General features: G+C 43.9%; 1 protein-coding gene across 1 annotated transcript in view; it reads left to right on the top strand.

Moving 5' to 3' along the window:
- Positions 1–1124: 1124 nt before the first annotated feature.
- Positions 1125–21387, top strand: part of Gpc4 (glypican 4) — a 113446-nt gene continuing 93183 nt past the window's right edge. The window contains exon 1 of the mRNA XM_052171339.1: positions 1125–1888. Coding sequence (XP_052027299.1) covers positions 1729–1888 — 160 coding nt within the window. The 5' untranslated portion in view covers positions 1125–1728. The remainder of the gene's footprint in view (positions 1889–21387) is intronic.

The following is a 21387-nucleotide window of genomic DNA, read 5'->3' as shown; positions in this document are numbered from 1 at the left end:
TCTCACCCTAAGCTCTTAAAGCAGATTGTAACAATAACAACAGTAATGACAAGTTCACAATCTGCATGGTTCCCTTCATTAAAGGAGCCCTGGGAGCTTCAAAAACACTCATTAATGGAATCTGACAAAGCTTGGAAGGTGGGAAGACTCACCCATTCCCAGTTTTCTTGTGGCTAAATGCAGATCGGGAAGGACTGGAGATCCGGAGCTGTCCTTCCTTGCCACCACTATGGTCTTCCATTCAAGAGTCCGGGGACTTTGGACACATTGACCTTAGGTGAGTGCTAATTCTTAGCGTTTCTTTCTTTCTGCAGGGTGTCAATTCTTATACCCTACACAGGGCAGTGTGGGGCCAAAAGTTTTTCTGAGCAACCTTGCTCCTCGAGGTTCAGTCATTTTTTTCTGGTTAGTTTCAGAATTTGTTTACATTTATTGCAGAACGTTGGGGTGTGATTGTGAGGCGATCACCGTGTCGGGATGAAGCAGGCTGAGAAAGTGATTGCTTGAGTTAGGGACTAGCTTGTGTTCTTGGGGGAACACTGTGTGATGGGAAGCAGGTCAAGGGAGGCCAGGTGAGCCTCCCAGCCCAGCTGTGAGTTCTAACCCCCCCCCCCCGCCCCTGCCATCCCCCTCACTGTTTGGATCAAAACAACGCCAGTAACGTGAATGGGTTCCTTCCTCGTCCAGGTGCTGGTTAGAAGTGACCCTGGATGCTGGGTGGCAGCAGCGAGGCTGGTATTGGGGCTGAAGCGCTCAGTGCTGCTCTGGCCCATGGGGATAGCGTGTCAAGTGGCTGTGTGGTAAGGCTTGTGGCTCAGACAGGGGCTCAAGGCCCCAAGACCCAGGCCACCAGGATCTCTTGAGACTTGGCCCCTTAAGCGGGAAGAAACTGCCCTTTCCTCTCTTGGTGGGGGGCGGGGGGGCAGGTTCCCCGCCTCTGAAGAGGAGGGCAGGAGGGAGGAGCCCAGCAGGGCGTGTCGCAAGAGGGAGCGCCGCGCGCCCCATGCGGGCCCCCTAGGAAGTGGATTTGGCCCGCTCCAGATCCAACCCAGCTTCCAGGTTTTCTCCCGGCCCGGCCCTGCGTGCTCCCGCCTGTCTCGGGCTCGCCCCCCCTCCCCATTCCCGCCCCCTCCCTCCCTAGGGCCGCCCCGCTTGGCCAAGTTTGCAGAGCCTCGCTGTGCGAGCCGGGCCAGTCAATCAGCGGCAGAGCTGAGAAGGGCACAGCCGTGCGGCCGAGGGCAGTGAGCTGAGCCGTGCTGGGTGAGCGGAGCAGCGCCGGGTAGCTGGAGCCCCGCACCAGCGATCACCCGCCGACGCCGCCCACACTCTGCTCTCCTGCGACGCCTGCCACCTTCCCTTCCTTCCCTGAACCCCTCCGCCCCTGGCTAGCTGGCCTTGGTTCTCTAGCCTTCGGAGCCCCGAGGTCACGGATCCTCTCCCTAGTCCCTTGGGTCCCGCGCCCATTCCACGCCTTTTTCCTTGTACCCCACCCCGGCTGGACGCCTGGCACCGGGGACCGTTGCCTGACGCGAGGCCCAGCTCCACTTTTCGCCCGCGTCTCCTCCTCCTGCCCTCCTCCTCCTCCTTCACTACCAACTCCAACTCCCCGGTTCTCGCTCTGCTCGTGAGTGTCTACTCCGCGCCTCTCCGCCCGCTCCGCAGCGCTGCTTCCCATCCGGTCTCATTCTGTCCCCTAAAGGTGGGAGCGCGTCTGTCAGGGTCCGCACCATGGCACGGCTAGGCTTGCTCGCGCTTCTCTGCACCCTGGCTGCGCTCAGCGCCTCGCTGCTAGCTGCGGAGCCCAAGTCTAAAAGTTGCTCGGAAGTGCGACGTCTCTACGTGTCCAAAGGCTTCAACAAGAACGATGCCCCCCTCTATGAGATCAACGGTAGGTGGGAATCCTACACCCCCTCCCCTGTTACCGAGCGGTGGGTACCCCGGGAAAAGGGGCGGCCCCCCACGCCGCACCAGGTAGCCAAGAAGGAGAAACTGGCCGGCAGGAGCCAGCCCCGGCTTTGAGCGGGCACAGCGAGTGGAGGGACGCTGCGGGTTTATTCAGTGCCACTGAGGTCCTCTGCGGCTGCCCCTCACCCAAACCCGCTCACTCCCGGGAAGCCACTAGGAACTCTGGCCCTCAAAGTGCGTGGCATGGGCTCTCTTGCCTTTTCCGGGTTGAATTCTTTACAGGGTTCCCCGCTTTGTTGTGTGGGTGACGACGAGGCCGAGTGGGGGCGGGGTGGGGGAACCTCTTGGAGTTTGCAGATTCCTGGGGGCGCAAAACGTGCGACTCGAATGAGCGGCTCATTGACGTTCTCCTAAAACCCCCTCTCCCCGCCTCTCTTCCACCACTGACGCGGATTAGTTTTTAGGAGCTGCAAAGGCTTTAGAAGTCACCTTTAGAAAGTGAACGCTTTTCTCCGCACTCCTTCAAATCCCGACTTTTGGGAAGTCTCCAGCTTTCCGGAAGGTGTTGGATAGAAAGGGTATTTCCCTTCCTTTTCTCTTTTCTCACCTCATTTTAAGGGTTAATTGCACTTTCAATTACAGACCTTTGAAAGGACTGATTACAGGAAACCTAAATCTCAGTTTGGAGATGGTTATGCAAATGAAGATGGCTTTGCCTCTGAAAAAGTTCACCGGATTTCAGCGCTGGGAGGTTGCGGGGGGGGGGGGGGGGGTGCGTGCGGTATTTGAGGAAGTCCTCCTGGAGCGCTGGGGAGGCAGCTTCAGGTACGCCCTCCCCTCCTGTTCCCGAGGTCTCCAGGCCCGCCGGTGGCAGTGCCTGGGCGAGTCCTCCTTCCCTGTTGTATTTGATTTTTGAAGCCGCCAACTGTTGCACACAGCCCTTACGGGCTGGCGGCCGAAGCGGCACAGGTAGCTTGTTCACCCCGGGGGCTCAGAAGGAGCTATGAATCTAACTGGCTTTTGGCCAGCTTAACCTAACGGAAGAGTTAGAGATTCGAGCCCCGAAGGCCAAATCTCCATTCCAAACCTTTCATGGAAGTGTGCGGAGTGTGCCTTTGCCTCGCTGCACTGGTTGCCCGGGTGGGGCAGGCAGGGGGCCAGCAGCCAGCGAAGGAAATACTGTAATGTTAACCAGGCGCTTCCAAAGACTTTAGAAGACTTGGGGGTCATCTTTTGGAAGGGTTATTAATAACCTTGGAGATTAAGTGCAGTCATCAATTACATATAAATTACAAAAGTAATTGAGGGAAGTTGCTAGGCACTTTCAGAGTGTAACCGGCCTCCGTCTAGAAATAGAACTGAAGACATTGTTGGTAGTAGCCCAGGCGTCCATTGCACCTTGGCAGTTGTCAAGTAACTCACAGGCTACTGATGAAAGGCTGTTTGCCCTTCAGCTGCCTTTTTGGGAACTCAAGTATGTCCTCCCAGCCTCATGATTTTATTGGTTGTAGAGCTCTGAAAAGCCCCCTTTCTTTTCCCTTTTCCTCCTGCCCTGCCAGTAAAAGAGAATTGAGCCAGCAGCCTCAGAGGCTCGGAGCTCTGCAGGTCAGACCTGAGGTCTTTGTGCCCTGCGCTCTTTGGGCCTGGGTGCTTCAGAGATGATTGGCGTGAAGGTTACAGTTGTCATTCCCACATTCTGAAGGGAGGAGGCATACAACTATGCACTTAATGGGACAGTGACAAGTTTCCATCTGCTCATGCAAACAATATGTGCCTCTGAGAAGGATGAGAGGCATTTTGGCAGTGGGCTATCAAATCACCCTCCCCAGGTCCTTCAGGTTTGTGGTGTGCAGTCTATAGAGATGGCAGGGCATCTTCCCCAGACAGCATCTGATGGTAAAGGAAGTTTGAAAGGTGCTCAGGGACTCAGGGTGTTCCCTTTGATTGTCAAGGGCACTGGGAGATATCTGAGGTACTTCTTTGCATAAATGTGGACCTCCCTATCTGGACCTCCCCGACTCCCCAAAAGATAGGGAGTTAGTGCCCAGCAGCAGGAAATGGAAGCTAGTGTGCTCACACCCCAAACATTTTATTCTTTTTGTCTTGTCCTTCATCTCCCTCCCAGGGCTGCTGCTTTTATTTCCCCTTTTCAGTGACCTACTGGACCGCATTCTCCTGAGGAACAAAGGAAGTGCCTTTTTAGCTGGAATCCTTGGAAGACCACCAAGGACTTTAGCTCATGCAGTGCAATTTCGCACCACTTTCAACAATAACAAAAATGCATGACTGAATGGCTCAAAAATGTGGAGTGTTATAGGCATTCATTTGAGTCTAGGACACTGTCACAACACAGACAGACCCCAGCAAATACCTTTAGATGGCTAGTATAGAAGCAGGGTAATCTTTACCATCACCCTGGCCTCTCCAGTTGCTTACATTAGCCTCATCTTATGTGGACTATCCTTAGATAATTTTGGTCATTTGGGGGAGGCAGTTCTGGGGAAGTCAATGTAATGACTTGGCATGAGCCTAGATCTGAACGAATTAGTTGCCAAGCACTTTACTTGGGAGAAGTATATATTTTCTTCAAAGCCAGAGATGATTTTACAGGCAGAAGGTTGTGATGTCTACAGGACTAGTTCACCGAACCCTAGGCTTATCCAGGTTTAATGTTATATTTTGTTTGGAAAGAATAATGAGGATTGAACCTAGGGCTTTGTACATGTTAGATAAGCATTCCAACCCATGTGATATACCATACCCCACTTCCTGAAGTTTTATTCTTGATAGCCTTGCAGTTGGTCTTCTAGAGGTCTAGAAAGACTTTCAGCAGATTTGGTGTTCTGAAGGACTCTCAGTTATAGATCATAGTTGGGACAATCTTGATGTTCCCTTGAGGGTGTCAGGGAGGAAGTATATCATGCTGCCAGAGTTCTGCAGGTCCTGCATTGCCCACGTGCGTGACTCCAATACTTTTCAAATAATGACCAGTCCAGATGCCATGATCACAAAGCGTCTGTGATAGCTTTCATTGGCCATATTTTTTGGAGTGCCTGCTATGTGAAGTATTCTGTGCTTAGCATCACAGAAGCAACAAGAAGGGTAGGAAGATCAACCCCATTCCACCCCCCAAAAAACCACAGGGCTTGGTAGTAGGGAGATAAGCCATTCACACATACTTGGAATTCACCATAAGGTGTGATAAGTACCATGTGAGAGAGATGAGAAATGTGGGCTTGGGGGTATGTAAGTGGTAAAGCATGTGCTTAGCATGCGCCAAACCCTAGGTTCACTCGCCAGCACAAACAGAACACAAGGAGAAGGGATTGCAACTAGAGTACTAAATAGGTGGTGATAGTTTAGTATAAAATAATATGGTATTTATATGTTTTTTAAAGATCCATTTTATGTACATTGCTGTTTTGCTTACATGGATGTTTGTGTGAGGGAACTGGAGTTACAAACAGTTGTGAGCTGCCTGTGGGTGCTGGGGATTGAACCTGGGTCCTCTAGAAGAGCAGTCAGTACTCTTAAACCTTGAGCCATCTCCCCAGGCCCTGCCCTCTAAAATCCTAACTGTTTTCATTAGGATATGTGACAACTAGACCATAATAGCATGCTGGAATTGCCTTGAAGAGCATGGCATTTAGTTAGAAATAGAGTTTGTAAACAGTCCCTTTTCACAGCAACATAGAATGATACCTAGGGAACTTTGTACCAGTCACTGTGATCTTGGAGTCATTGTTTATGTTCTGTTTATCTTTATGAGCAAAGAACCTGTGAACATGTACCCACACTTGAAAATGCTCATATATGTGTCTCAAAGAAATCAGGGAATTACTTAAGCTATGTTAGGACAGAGGGGAAGGGAGGGATTGAAATACTGAAATTTTATGGTAAATAAGACAGCGTATGTGTTTCAAGATTTGTGTTTTCCCTCCATTTAGCTAGGTTAGATTTTTATTTTATTTTATTTCACTTATTTTTGAGACAAGGACTTAGGATGTAGCCTTGGCTGTCCTAGAACTCACTTTGTAGACCAGGCTGGCCTTGAACTCACAGAAATCTGCCTGCCTCTGCCTCCTAAGCACTTGGGTTAAAGGCATGCACCACCACCACCACCACACACAGCTGGGCTTGGATTTTGTTTTTGACCTTGTAACTTCTTAATATATTGGCCTCAGCAGTTTGGCTCCTTGTGTGTCATTTGAGAGGGTCTTGTTGAACCCCAGAGCCTGTCCCTTCAGTGATAAAGCAACTGTCTTTTGGATGTGCTAAAAAGAGAATTTAGTAATAGTTCTGGCTTATGCAGTTGAATCTCCTTTAGAATGTATAAATATAAAATGTTTGATTCAGTGTAATTACTATTTTACCTTTATTTGATTCACATCAGGTTGCATGCAATTTTGGGATTAGCTGAAGACTCCACTGAGGAAGGAAAAAGGGAGTTTTCTGTTATCTGAACATCAGTGTTAGTCTGAGTCACTCTTCTCTGGTTGTCCAGTAACATTAACTATTTTATGTAGCACAAGGTTTGTTCTTATATGCTCACAAAAATAATTTTTGCCTTATAATAGCTAATAGCTATTGTGTAGTTTCTTTCGACTCAGGCCCATTCTAAGGACTGTGTCTCATTTAAAGTCTACAACTATTGTCTATGCAGTCAAAAATTATCACCTTTAATTTACTCATAGAAACTGAGATTGGAAAGAACTAAATATATTCATGGGGCTGGAGAGATAGATGGCTCAGCAGGCACCAACCATCTGCAATTTCAGTCACAGGGGATCCAACGCCCTCTTCTGGGCTCCAAGGGCAGCAGCCATGCACACAGTACACAGGATCATGCAGGCAAATCACCTGTACACATAGGAGTAAATACAGTAATTAAATAAAACGTACATTCCGAGTTGTACAGATTGTGAGTGGCAGAGGCAGGGTTGGAACCCAAGTCCTCTGAATAAAATATGCACTCTGTTGTGCTAAGATGGGAAGATATATTTTCTGGTTCCATTGGAGGTTCCAGAGATCTAAGTTAGGCACTCACACTGTAGTGGAGAAGATCTAGTCACCTGTTCAACAGGTAAAATGTCAAACCCAGTTATAGATAGTATAGAGTCCATGGTAGGAGGAATATACATTATTTCTTCGACCAGAGGGAGCAGTGAGGGTTCGTAGAGAGGGAAATGTCATGGCCTATGTTGTTTTGGAAAGATAATTAGCAACACTTTGGAGTTAAAGAGTTGGTGAGGCAAGAGATAAAGGCAGGCAGATCTATTAGGAGGCTATTTAAATAGTTCTCAACTAGTCTACCTGCCACTTGACTTCCCATTCTGATTTGGCTATTGTCAACTGCTTTGGATGGAGTCATCCCTCTGTGTTGAGCTTCTGCGGCTCCAGGTATCTTAAATCACCCTGTTTTCATTGAGTCGCTGCTGAACTCTCCAAGGGTTCTGTACCCACCAGTAACAAGTATGTTCCAGGTGAGGGCCTCATGCATATGGTTCTATGGCACCCGTGATGTAACGGCATCATACTTCCATAGTATATGACAAACCCATTGGTCTGTTCTACTCCCAAGAATCTTGGACCTAAACACTTAAAACTGGAAAAAAATGAGAGTAAATTTTATAATATGTTGATGTTCCCTCAAGAGCATCGTTTTGCTTTGAGGGAGTAAATGTAGTTATAGAACCAATAACTGAACATTATAGGCACTTACATTATATTGTTTACATTCGTCTATCTGTGTGTATATGAGGCAGCAGCAGGAAGTTGGGGCACAGGTGCAGGTCAGATGTGCTTGTGAATGTCAGGATAGCTTGGGAGTGTTGATTCTCTTCTACCTCCGTGTGGGTTCCCAGGATTGAACTCAAGTGATCACACAGGAGGCACCTATACATGGTGAGACATGACCAGGGTCCTTTTATAGATAGGAAAGTTTAGAAAAATTTTGGAAAAGATTTAGAATTCTGTATTTCTTCATGCCTTCAGATACAGTTTTAGGAACAGACAACTGAAGTGGTTATGATTTTGCACACTAAGAAGAGCACATTACCGTGTTAGGTCTAGAATGTCGAGCTTGTTCAATGTACATAAATTATGCTTTTTACCTAAAATCTAAATTTTATATTTACTAAGTATGACAGGATCAGAATATTTTATATAAATAAGCAGATACATTCAAATGTGAACAGGTAACAGCATTTCCAATTCCACTTGGTGAAACATCTGTTGCTTACTAGGGAGAACATGAAAGTGCAGAGAATTCATGAAGCGATTCCATCCTGAAGGTAATTTGAAATATTATATTTAAGTTCTGATGCATTTAATTTAGCAATCTGGTGGGAGAGAAAAAAAATCAAAGAGATCCATCAGCCAGGTATTCAATTTTTGAAAAAGAAACTCTAACAAATGTTCGAAATTAGGGGAAAAATTGAATGGAAGAGTTAAAGAAAGTCAATAACCTCCAGGAAGCCTGGAAACTATGTAAAAACATCTTATTGGAAGCCCAGATAAATGTGTGCCAGACATCAAAAAGACCAGCTGCTTGGGGGAAGGAAAAAAAAAAAAAAAAAAAAAAAAACCAACCCGGCATGACTAACTGGCAGAGTGAAAGAAGTTGCTTCAGGGAAAAAAAGACTTCTCTCACAAAACAGAGGCTAGGGCAGGAGAAGTCCACCAGGTATGGCGAGAGGCAGGTACAAACTAGAAATTAAGTGAGACAAAAGATAATTGCCGGTGAATCTTGTGAGGTAGATTGAAAATTCCTCCATGTTACCAAGATGGTGAAAAATGTAGGTGGAGCTCAACTTTCCAAAGGAGAAGCAGTATGGTTTCTTTAAAGGGATATCATGTCTGATTAATCACCTAGCGTTTCTTGCCAGGAAAAAAAAAGATCATGAGAGGGCTGGGTGTGTGTCGTGCAGTGATAGAACACATGCTTAGCATGCGCAGGGTTCTGGATTCCATCGTCAGTATTAGTCATTCAGTCCGATCAATAAAAGCATTTGGATACTGGCAAACAGACATACATAATTTAGGTTTAAAAAACGTTATGTAACGGGATACCAGAGCTGAGAATACTTAAAATGTCTATTTATTTTGGGATAGGTAGGGATGTTGGTTTATTAACACTGGAAAAATTAATTGAGGGAGAAAAGCGAGTCTAGTGCCTTAGAAGTAAATGGAGACCCGCTCTTTTAGAATGAGTAGCTCTACCCTAACTCTGTGACAAATTTGTTGTCTGATACTTTTGAGGAGGATTTTCTTTCTTTGAAAAGGAGGGGGTGGGGTGGTTTTAGAATGGGGAATTTGAATGTAGAATTAGATTAATGGTTGTCAGTTCACATTGTACTATAGCATCATTTGGGGGAGATTTTAAAGCACACTGATGTCAGGGGTAGTACTCAAAAGCAGAATCTATGAGCTGGGCTATGTCTTGGCTGACTGGGTTGCCTCCTCATCTTCCCCCCTCCCCCGGTGTCTGATACTAGGAATTAAACCTACACTAGGCCCTCCCCCGCAGGCAAAGCGCTCTACTCCTGAGGGATGCCATGGGCCTCTTTTTCCTTTTGAGACAGGGTCTCATTAAGTAGCCCTGGCTGGTCTTGAACTCACTCTGAGGCTGAAAGCAGGCCTTTGACTCAAGTTCTTCTGGCTCAGCAGCAGTGGCTGGAATTTCAGGCCACTGTGTCTATGTTTTTTCTTAATGATTATCTGCAGTTAAAAACTGCCATTAATGATGTCTAAGGTCCACCTCATCTCTGAATTGCTGTGATTCTGAGATTCCGAACTCTCCAGTGCAATTGGCTCAGGTAAAAGCTATCATTGCTACACATGAACACTTGCTTTTTAATTTTGGCTAGTCTGGGCTTAAGTGAATGCCTATTAGACTTGGGGAAAGATATTTTAAATTCAAGATACAAGCACAAGCCAGAACCGACTCTTTCAAAGTAGAGACATAAGGACATTGAAAGCACTTCGGAGGGAATTAGGGTGAATCCAGCCTTCTTGTCATATATTGAATAAATGTCAGTGTGCATGGTGATATTTCTTCCTTTTCTCTTTATTGGTAAAATAACCCCAAATCTCTTTGTTCCCAACTTTAATGTCGTCTTTGCCACGTCTTTACTCTCTTCAAGTGTCTTATCAAGAAAAAGAAGTACCACAAATCCCTGGGCTTCTCCTCAGAGCAAGCATCCAGAACACAGCTGGGAATGTGGGAACTGGTGGAAAAGCTAAGTGATGGAGACAGCTGTCAGAAAGCCTGTGTATTCTGCTTGGAGAAAAGGCCTTCAGGACTTTATCATCAGTAATCACTGAGTGGAGCAGTATGCTAGGCTCCGGGGATTCCAAAAGGTGTAAAACTGGAATCAAGCTTTTGAGTTTACATCTGAACAAGACAGATAGATTGTGTAGATAGCATTTACCCAGGAAGAGATAAAGTACATCTGCTTTTCTAGCCTATAAGTTGTTGGAAGTGTGTGGCGGGGATGTCAGAGGGTATTATAGAAACTTTTTGTTTTTTTGTTTTTTGTTTTTTGGTTTTTTTTTTTTTTTTTGAGAAAACCTAAAACTTGACATCTGATGGAAGTGAAGAGGCTAGTGTGAAACTGGGTGAGTGTCCAGAAGCTGAACACATCACACATACAATCAGTTTGTTGGTCTGGGCCCTTTGATGCCTTTTAGGATGCCTAGACTGGAGACACCCTTGAATTTATAAGAGTTTTTTTAATTATTATTTTAAATTATGTGCGTGTGTGTTCCTGTATACATTGTATAGATGCTTGCAGAGGCTAGAGGTGTCAGTCCCCTGGTCCCCTCATGGAACTCGAGCGACAGATGGTTGTGAGACCCCAGCCATGGGTGTTGGGAAATAAACCCGTTTCCTCTTTGAGAGCAGCATGTAGTCTTAATTGTGCAGCCTCACTGTGGAGCCATCTCTCCAGCCCACAAAACACCCCTTTTAGGACAGGAACTGTTGGCTTTGATATGTTCTGAAGTGAAAGTTCTGAAAGGACATTTGAAAGAAAGAGTTTGCTGGAAATACTGGGAAAGTGAATGAAAGCCTCTCAAGGCAGTGGCAGGTGACAGGGAGTGGGGTTCAGTTAATTTATACTTTTGCCTATTGAGAATACTCAGGGTCTCAGTGAGTGAACCAATGAATATGCTCCTTTGTCTCTCCCTTGCCCGTCTTCCTCTTCTCTCTTTCCACTTCTCCTTTGCCTTCCCCCTTTCCTCTCAGCCACGTCTTTTGATTGTAGCCCAGGATGGCCACAATTTGCCATCCTCTAGTCTCATCTGCCCAAGTGCTACCAGTACAGGTGTACCTTTCATTTTACCTGGCTCGTGTTTTTATTTTTAAAATAAAGCTCAGCGGTAGAGTGCTTGGCTAGTGTGTTCAAGGCCTGACTTCTGTCTCCAGCTTCCCACCGCTAAAATAGGTTAAAGACTGTATATTATTAATGTAATGGTTTATTCACTTGAGAGCGTTTGTTCCCCTCTAGCTTCTCTTCTGAGCCCTCTAGAACATCCAAGTTAGATGAATCACCTGCTGCGCCCAGTTTGGGAAACCAACATTTTGACCTAAAGTCACACGGTGCAACAAAACTGGCTCTCAGGTTTAAACATTTGAATATTGGTTTCTCTTTTAAACATTTACCAAACTAAGTAAATGTATAATGATAAGAAAAGAAATGTTAAAAGTTAAGGATACTTAACTCTGTAGGTGTTTGAGCCTTTAATGAAAAAAGCCTCTTTTGCCCTGTTAGACCTGATCTGAGAGACCGGACCCCAGGTAGCCCCGTGGTAGGTTCTTGAGAAATCTTTTGTAGTTTCCAAAAAGTACAGGAATTATTAAAGTTTTATATTAATTCTGTGAATAGATTTTTTGGGGGTGTTCTGAGGGTGGCACCCCAAGGCCTTGGACATAATTAAAAGGCAAGGGCTTTACATCATTGAGCTGACCCTATTTCTGGGAACTGGTATTTTTATCCAACCTGCTCTGTTCCAATGTTTTGTCTTCCTCCAAGTTCATATATTGTGAGCTTAACACTGCACATGCTCATAGTATTGGGACAGTGGACTTATGGGAGGGAGGTGAGCGGTTTTTGAATGGGGTTAGTATCCCTATTTAAAGGCCTCAATGAATTTCCTTTAGCATGTGTTATATGCAGTCTGTAGTGGGAAGCCTGGCCCGTGTGAACTAGGAAGTGGCCCCTCAGCAGACACCGACTATGACTATGCCAGGACCTTGATTTTGAACTTCTTCTTAGCCTCCTGGTGGCGTGCAGTCCACTTCTGCCATCTATAAGCCACAAGCTCTACCTTACAAAAGAAGCAAGGCAAAGCCTAGCAAGCTTTGTCCCTCTCCACCTCCAGTGGGTGCTGTTCCTTGGCTTGCTCTGGGGTGAGAGGACAGCTGTGCCTGTGCTGTGCTTTGGTCCCAGCAGGAGCAGCAACTTGCTGGGCTTGCAGATGAGCTCCTGCCTGCCAGGTGCTCCTTTCCTTACTCTTACCCAGGCCCTCATCTCGGCTTCTCCCCACCACTCCTTTTACATTGGCTCTGCTCGGGCATCCAGCTTGTGTCTCCCACAGTGGCTGGAAATGGTTGCGTTTGCACTATAGTGCTTGGTTAGCCCAGGCCCTTGATATCAGCATCCCAGCAAGCCTGAAGTTCCCAGCATAGAGGTTTTTTTTTTTCCTTCTTCTTCTTCCTTTTCTTATTTCTATTCTCTCACACATTTGTCTCCATTGAGTGTTCAGTCTGGTGTTTAGTCAGAGACAAAAACAAAGTACTCTGTCCTTGCAAACAGCACTGGGAAGCATGTGCTTAGCAGCTCCTACTTGCAATAGTCCAGTCTGAGTGGGAGTGTCGTTTTTCTGGCAGTCACTTCACAGAAGTCCCTGCGCGTGCGCGTGCGCGTTTTGTGTGTGTGTGTGTGTGTGTGCATGCACACACATGCACCCCAGAATAGGTAGCCATTACATTCTTTACAATTTATAGTTGAATTTTTATCTACTATTGTCAAAATTGCTTTAATTATACAATATTCCCCTGTGCCAAGACTTTTTTTTCCTCAAAAAAGCAAACCAAGACAAACTTCTCAGCAGCATATCTTTATAGTCCTTCACAGTTGCTCCTCCAGGGAAGCCAATGGGTTAGTGCTTGGGTCCATGGAAAGGTTTCTTTTTTGTTGGCATTGGGGTGAGGGGGGTTGAAAAGAGTTCATTTTAAGCGGCACTTGAATGAAATGCCCTAGCTCGCTATGTCGTTAATGTTTGGCCTTGTTTACCCGCAGTGTGGTTCTGTCTTTGCTCTCTTTGGTCTGCTGCTTCAGGTCCACTGGGCCTGGATGCCCTTTGGAGACTGTTCTCGTGGGAGGAGGTCAGGTAATTGATTATTAAGCATTCATGTACAGAGGCAAAAGAAAGAAATAACTTTCCAATTTAAATGTCTGCATCCATTTTCTTACGATCTGAACCAAGATTCCAGTGACTGGATGGAATGTATTTTTTTCCTTTGATGGTCTTCTATGGTACTTACTACTGGGCCGTGTTTTCAAGATGTGCCCCGAATCTGCACTCTTCTTGCGATTGATCTCAAAACACTGCCATGCTGATCCTGGTGCCTGTCACCTCTTGCTTGGATTCATTAGTGGCTTATCACTGGTGTCCTTGCTTTCAACACAGCAGCCAATGTGTTCTTGTTTTCTTACACTTAACTCAGGTCACATTACTTTCCTCTGCTCAAGAGGCTCTAGTGGGAGATGGCTCGTAGGTAACAGCATTTCCCCCCAAGCCTGATGACTTTACATTTCATCCCCAGGACCCACATGGTGGAAGGAGAGACCAATTCTCTCCAGTGTTCCTCTGATTTCCACTTGTACACACCATCATCAAGTACATACACAAAATCAAATCAATCTAAATAAAGGTTCTAGTTGCTCTCTGTTTCCCCCAACACCAGAGTAAACCTCAGAGCTCCCAAAGCCCTATGGTGTCTGCCCATTAGGTGTTTTCGGACCAGTTTCTCTCCTGTGATGCCCCTGGCTCCACTCTAGTCACACTACCTTCTCTTCCTCAAGTACCCAGGCATAGTTGGATCTTTGCATGTCCCATCCTAGGCCCTCACCTGTGCTAGGTAAGTAGGGTTCCACCCTCAGACTTTGTACTTCTCAGTGCCGAGAATAGCCTGTGTCCAGACTGTAGCTCACCCCCTCACAAATTTCAGACTTGATCACTTATGCCTTACTACTGAAGCTTTTCTTTATCCATATGTAATAGGAACATGCCCTTCTCCACCCCCAGATTTTGTCATGCTTTTTCTCTGCTTTCTTCTTTGTGTTATCACCATCCAACCTTGGGGGAAGGAACTTGATCTCTTCGTTCACTGCCCAGCACTCACTGTCTTTAACACATTGTCAGGTACTCAATATTTGTTGAATGAAGGCATAAATGAGCATTATTATTTTTTTTTTGTAGGTAAGCTGCTCTTAGGAGAAAGCTTATGGTGACCATGAGACAATATCCACATCTTAACCTTTTTTCCCTCCAGGAAGGGGTACTCTAGGCTGAGGATTCCATCCCTATTGAGTTGGCTTTTCACTGGCAGGCACTGAAATTGAACTAGTGGGAAAGAGAGAAGTTAGCACCAGGCTTCATAGTCTTGCAGCTCACGGACTACCAAGGATGGGAGGAAAACTGTTTTCTTGAGTGTTTCAGACTATGAGTATCTTCTTACTTTCTAGGAGTCATGCTTTCTCATCCTCTCTAGCTGCCTGCCATCTCAACCCATGAACGAACGAACATATAATTTGTGTTTCTGGCAGTGAGTCCTGAGGCCAGTTGTAGAGTACTTATCAGAGCAGTGCAGAGGTTATGGACCTGTTATCAAGACCTAGAAGGAACCCTTTTTTTTCCTGGCCATATACTCTGGATGGACATCCTTATTGATGCTTGTTGGACTTGGATGGGTACTAGAAAGTTCGAAGTTAATTCTTGGATCACTTTTCTGTTGCATTCTGGAGAGAAATCAGTATATAAGCACCAAAGACTTCAGGTGTTTGTGAAAAGGCAGTGTTCACTCTCATCCCATAATGACAGAGTGCCTAAGAATAGTGTCCTTTAGTCCAGTAATGATTGTTAGAGTACACCACTGGCTCAGCAAAATATGGCTGGAATGCCCCTGTCAATTGGTAACTTTCTTCTCTGAGCCTTTTATTAGCTGTGACTAGGTGGTGTGTGCAGGTTGCCTCCAGGAGGAGAGTAGGACCCTGGCCCCTAGCGTGGAGAGCAAGTACAGAGAGGCTGGTCACACAGATTAGGACAGAAACAAATGCAACCCAAGTGATAAGTGCAGCATTTACAGGGACACAATGGGAAGCCCCACGATATGCTCAGCCTGGGCTTTTACCATTTCAAGAGTTAGTTTTTCATTTTATTCTGTTTTACTTTGTTTCTCTCTTTTCTCTCTTACTTCTTTTTCTGTGCTTAAGATTGAAGGACTTCACATAAACAGAAAATGTGGTCGACCATAGAGCTACAATCCATGCTACATTTCCCCCCCCCAAAAAAATTAGATGACTGTTGTGTATAAAATCCATCTTTAGATGGTGATTTCTTCAGAAATTCAAAGTCCTAAGGAGTTGGTACCATGTATGTAGATACCAGAATGTAGGCAATTCACTTACAGTCACAATGAGTAGCCTTGAAATCCCAGTATTTGGAGCATTGACTAGTCACACTTCTGGGTTATCTGCTCTTTCCCAAATGGTAAAGGCTGAAGGTCCAAGCTCTAACTGATATAGAATCCTGGCTGCATAGTAATGAATGGGATATACCAGTTTGTACTTAGAGAGTCAGGTCTTTGCTTCATGATGGCAATTCAGGTATACCCTGGTTTCAGTACAAATTGAAATGTGATGATTATGGCCAATGTCTTATTTGAAATACTGTGGCTTACTAGTATGATGAAAGATAAGTTGTCCAAATCAAAATAAAAGTATTTTTTAAAATTTAATCTTTGAGATGGTATTGGGATTATGAAAGACTTGTGATGTAGACTAAGCCGTGGGAGATCATGATAGAACTTAACCTGCGCTTACAAGAAGAGATTCAATATATTTTTTTGTTGTTTGGTTTTGAGACATGGTCTCCTATGTAGCTTAACAGAGATCCACCTGCTTCTGCCTCCTCACTGATGGGATTACAGGTATAGATCACCATGCCTGGCTTCTGCTTTTATTTTATTTTCATTTTTTTTTTTTGCATGCTTATGTGTTTGCTTTGAAAAAGAAAAAAAAAAAAAGAACAATCTATTTTTAGAGCACACAGCATTCAGCACTTCCATCAGCAAACTCCTAGCTTCTGTTTTGGGTCCTGATCATTTTCTTGGTTGCTTCTAAGCTTCAGAATGAATTAAATACAATGGAATTCCGGGGAAGAACATGTTTATTATAACATGTTACAGTGCAGTGTGTGTAAAAAAAAAAAAAGGCTTGCTAATCAAATGAGTAAATGTAACTATTATATTAGAAAGTGTCTAACATCCACAAGGAGGAAAAGTGTTAATAAATATGTCAGGAACCATTGAAACAGAACCATTGTGTTAATTTCAACAATATCTCTGTTTATTTTCTTATTTTGTGGTGTGTGTGTGTGTGTGTCACATACATGTGGAAGCTAGAGAATTTCTTGTTTCCACCCTTCCTCCAGTGCTGGGGTTATGAGTGTTCATAGCTCTGCTGGCTTTTTTTTTTTCTCCCAACTTAGGATTCAAACTCAGGTCCTTACTCTTTTCCACTGGGCCAACTCCCCAGCCCAATATGTCTATTTATAAAAGTAGATCTCTAAGTTGTTTTCATTGCTATACTTCCTGGGCTCACTGTGTATTAGAAAGTGGTAAATCTTCATTTCCTTCAAAATACTGTATGGTCCATCCCATATTCATTTCAATTACTCGAATTTATGGAAGGCATTTCTCCAATTGACCATATTAATATAAGAGACTAATAGTCGCTCTGCTGTAACGACAGGATATTTGTTTTCTTTCTTGAAGTCCCAGCAGCTGTTGTACCCTTATGTTTTGCACAGTGGAAAAACAACAGGGAAAATTGAGACATGCTTTTAATATGAGGAGAATGTAGTTGATCACTCAGAATAAGAGGAAATGATTGCTTTGGCACAGTTACTAATTTCAGAAATGTCTTTGAATGTATGCTATATGCTTGAATATTATGCCAATGCTTTGTGGTTTCCTAGGGTGACATTTAAGAAATGGAGATTTTGATCCTGTGTTTTGCCAAATATGAATTGCCCCAAGTTTTAGGGCATTTGTTTTTAATTGATTATAGAGGAATATTCATCATTTTCAACAGTTCCTAGAAATGTGATCAGTAAGTTAGGTCAGAACTTGCATGTTTTTTTTTAAATTATTTTTTTACTTTTCAGTTTTTTCTTTTTCTTTTTCTTTCTTTCTTTTTTCTTTTTTGTTTTTTTTTTCTGAGGACAGGGTTTCTCTGTGTACTCTGGCTGTCCTGGAACTCACTCTGTAGACCAGGCTGGCCTCAGACTCAGAAATCCACCTGCCTCTGCCCCCCAAGTGCTGGGATTAAAGGTGTGAACCCCTATACCAGGCTAGAGATTATATTTTTATAAGTCACATACTTTGTCATATTGAGGAAAGTAGTGATTGGAGAGATATCCAAGGGATCATGAATTTGTCATGAAGGAATTTCGATTATGACAGTCATTTTATGAAATAGTGCATGCCGTAAATTATTTATTTATTAAAAATTTCTCTGTAACATAAGCCTGCCTGGAACCTGCTATGTACCTCCGACTGGCCTCCAACTTCAAATTATCCTTTACTTGATATACTTTCTCCTGATGGTTGGGATTGTCATGATAGGTATGAGCCATCATGCCTGGCTCATCATTATTATAATGCAGGCAGAGTAGTAGTCCATTTAAATGTTAATAGATGAGCAAATGTTTGCGATTTTCTCTTACACTACAAATTTCCTTGCACTAGATTCAGACCCGTGAGATGGGTGATTTGTGCCCATGTCCCTTTCCAAACAATTTATTGCAACTTTGACCCAGCACGTCTCACCTACCTCTCTTCTCTTCCCCCATTTCCTAATATTTGTTTTCTTTTAATCAATCAATATTGAATTTTTCCATTTAAAGAAAAAACAACAGACTAAAATGATTTCATCAGCTCTCTAATTGTTGTACTAATGGATATCTTTTAGTCCCTCAAACAGCATAGGGACAGTTCTAAAAAGAGCTGGTTTCTGATCCTTGAACCATATGTGTTTAATTAAAAAAAAAATTCTGGCAGGACATGAAACTTTAAAAAAAATCACAAAATAATTAATGAAAACCCACCTGCTGAAAATTATTTTAGCCATATTCAATTGGATTCCTACAATCAGAAAGAAAATTGTTATTTACAGCATCTATTTTGAGTCACAAGAGATGACATTGACCGAGCATTCATTTTAGATATAATTTGAATACATTATGTGGATTAATCCACTTAATGCAAATATGAAATACAAAGAGTGAACACGGAGGAGAGAATTCCAGATGGAATGAAGAATTTAAAACCAGACCTATTACAGTAAATGGACTTTGGGCTTCTAAGTCACTGAGGCAAAACAGGACATCCAACTGCTTATGCTCCCCCGCCCCCCTATCTGATACAAGGAAACATAACAGTTCTTCAGGCAAGGTATTTTCTTAGTGTTTCTAAATCTAGAAAGAATTTATTATGGCAGGCTCTTTTGTAAGACATTAGACAGGGTAATAATCAGTGGTGTCAACATGATTTCACATGGCCACTTCTTCCACTGATCGCCCATAAAAGCCGAAAGAAACAGCAATCAAGAAACTTAGCCAGGCTGTCAAGTCTGTGGTGTCGTCGTGGATCTTTAGTCTAACGAGTGAGACTCTTCCCATCTCTAGTGTCCTTTGTGTCTGTGAGTTCATATCTCTTACTTTAGGAGCCAGAGTTCTCCTACATAATAGCTACCAACACCATTTTAACAGTAGTAAACAGCAGCCCTGTACAATAACCAGAAACCGGAAAATACTTTTGTTCTTTGTTGAATGTATATCATAAAAGTTCAAGAAGCTGTGTACCTTCTGATACTTTGTTCTTTTTTAAAATTTGCAAATTACATATACTTGTTTATTTCATGTATTTTTGTGTGTATGTGCAATAATTCATATGTGACAGTCAGGAGACAAGTTGTAGGAGTTGGCTTTCTTTCTTCCCTGTGGGTCCCAGGGATCAAACATAGCCGTGTGCCTTACCCCGCTGAGACATCCCGTCAGCCTTTTTCTTTAGTATTTATTTTTTTTGGTGTGATTTTTTTAAAACAAAAATTTTTAAGGTTAACTTATTTTTAAAAGGATTCTTTTCTTTTAGGTGTATAGATGTTTTGTCTGCTTGTACGTCTGAATTTCAGTGCCAGATGCTGAGAGTTACTGACAGTTGAGAATTACCATGTGGGTATTGGGAATCAAACCTAAGTACTTTGAAAGAGCAGCTAATGCTGGGCCATCTCTTCAGACCCTAAAGACATTTTTTTCTGGTTTTGTTTTGTTTTGTTTTGTTTTGATTGTTTGTTTTGTGAAAGAGGGTTTCTCTCTGTGTAGACCTGGCTGTCCTGGAATTCACTATGTAGACCAGACTGGCCTTGAATTTAGAGATCTGCCTGCCTTTGCGTCCCAAGGGCTGGGATTAAAGGAATATACCAAAGCTGCCTGACAAAACCTTTTATTCAAGTTCTGAAAATGAAACCCAGGGCCTCATGTATTCAGGGCAAGTGCTGTGAGCTCTAGCCCTGGCCTGTGCTGGTGAGATCTAGAAAGTGAAATGAATTTGGGGGTTCCAGATGGTACCTTCTCTTTTTTCAGATCTTTGTTTCCTGCCAGCCCTGATTAATAATTATGCTACTGGGACTTTGTACCTGGGTGCAAGTGTTGGCCTCTTGAGATTATGGTTTATGGCAAGTCACAAGTCAAATGCTTTGCAGTTGAAGATACTCTGTAACAGCCACAGTGACAAGTCACTTCTATATCTGGCTTTTTCCTATCACAGTCCAGCCCTGCTCATATGGGTATATTTCTACTTGGTTGAAGACACAATACATAAAAGGCAGGCTCATCTGTGTTTTGTTTTGTTTTCCCCTTGTGCTACCAGTTGAACCTTAGGGCCTCATGAGTCAGCCAAGTGTTGTACCTAACCACCAGGCTACATTTTCAGTTTGTTTCTGCTATTTCAGAAGTGAAATTATGAATATGGTTCTGTGGCTCTATACTGACAGTTTTTTCAAGTGGCTGAATAGTACCCGTGTGTGTGTGTGTGTGTGTGTGTGTGTCTGTGTGTCTCTGTGTGTGTGTGTGTCTGTGTGTCTGTGTGTGTTTGTGTGTTTGTGGTACGTGTGCTTGCCTTACACATTCTAGGCAAGTGTTCTATCTACTTCAGCTCCAGTGAGCTCTTTGATTTGATGCTGGGACAGAGCAGTGACCACCTTTATTTCTCACTTCAGTTTTATTGCCAAGTTTTTTACTTTCAGGAGACGTTAAAGAAGGCAATGTGCCCTGGGCAGAAAGCCTAGTCTAAGCACAGCATACTCTTAAACTCTTCAGAGAGCAGGCAAAGCAAATTCGACTGTTCACCCAGCGAATTAGCACCATAAGATCAGGCGCCCCTCCCCTCAGCATTTCCCAAACTGACCTTCAGTCTAGCTCTTGCCAGGAACCTGCATCTCCTTTGGTTTCTAAAAAACCAAGTTTAGCAATATTCCTGGAAACAGCCAGAGCATTTACTGGTGGAAAGGCGGGTTCCGCCTGCTGGTTGAGCATCCCCAGTTGAAGGGGTAGTAAGTACCTTTACCCTTGGCTTTTATCCTTTCATCAGTGGAAAGTTTCCCATATGTATGTCTGTGTATCTCACTTAAAAACATAGACAGTGGACAAACAAAACCCTGTCTGCTTACAACATTTGTCATCTGAACAGAACTTTTAGAAAATACTGACTGCTATCTTTCTTAAAAGAGGGGCTCGCCTTAACTTTCTACCCTCCCTCCTCTCCTACTTCATTACAATGAAATGATTCTATGACTATTACTTGTGAAATGGATTAATTCAGCCTCACATTCTTTTATGAAAATAAGTCTGCCCAGCCTAGTGTCTGTGTCTGGTCAAAGGGCGTTTCCTGTGTCATTGGCTTCCACGGTTTGTCTGCATCGAGCTTTGTGATCGGGAGGGTACAGTCTCGCCTTTTAAATTGTCCGCTTCATCTTTTATCTTCCAACAGGTCCTGGAAAGAAATCATCTAATAGCCTCTTTGCAGCATCAGTTTTTGAAAGATCCAAGGAGGCTTGTTTTATTTTGACAGGTGGCCAGTGAAAGAGGCGCTTAAAGGGTGGGGTAGAGGGAGGTGGAGCAGAGACATAGAAAGAG

This window comes from Apodemus sylvaticus, chromosome X (assembly GCF_947179515.1).
Source record: "Apodemus sylvaticus chromosome X, mApoSyl1.1, whole genome shotgun sequence".
Taxonomy (NCBI): Eukaryota; Metazoa; Chordata; class Mammalia; order Rodentia; family Muridae; genus Apodemus; species Apodemus sylvaticus.
This window is presented reverse-complemented; position numbering and strand designations above follow the sequence as displayed.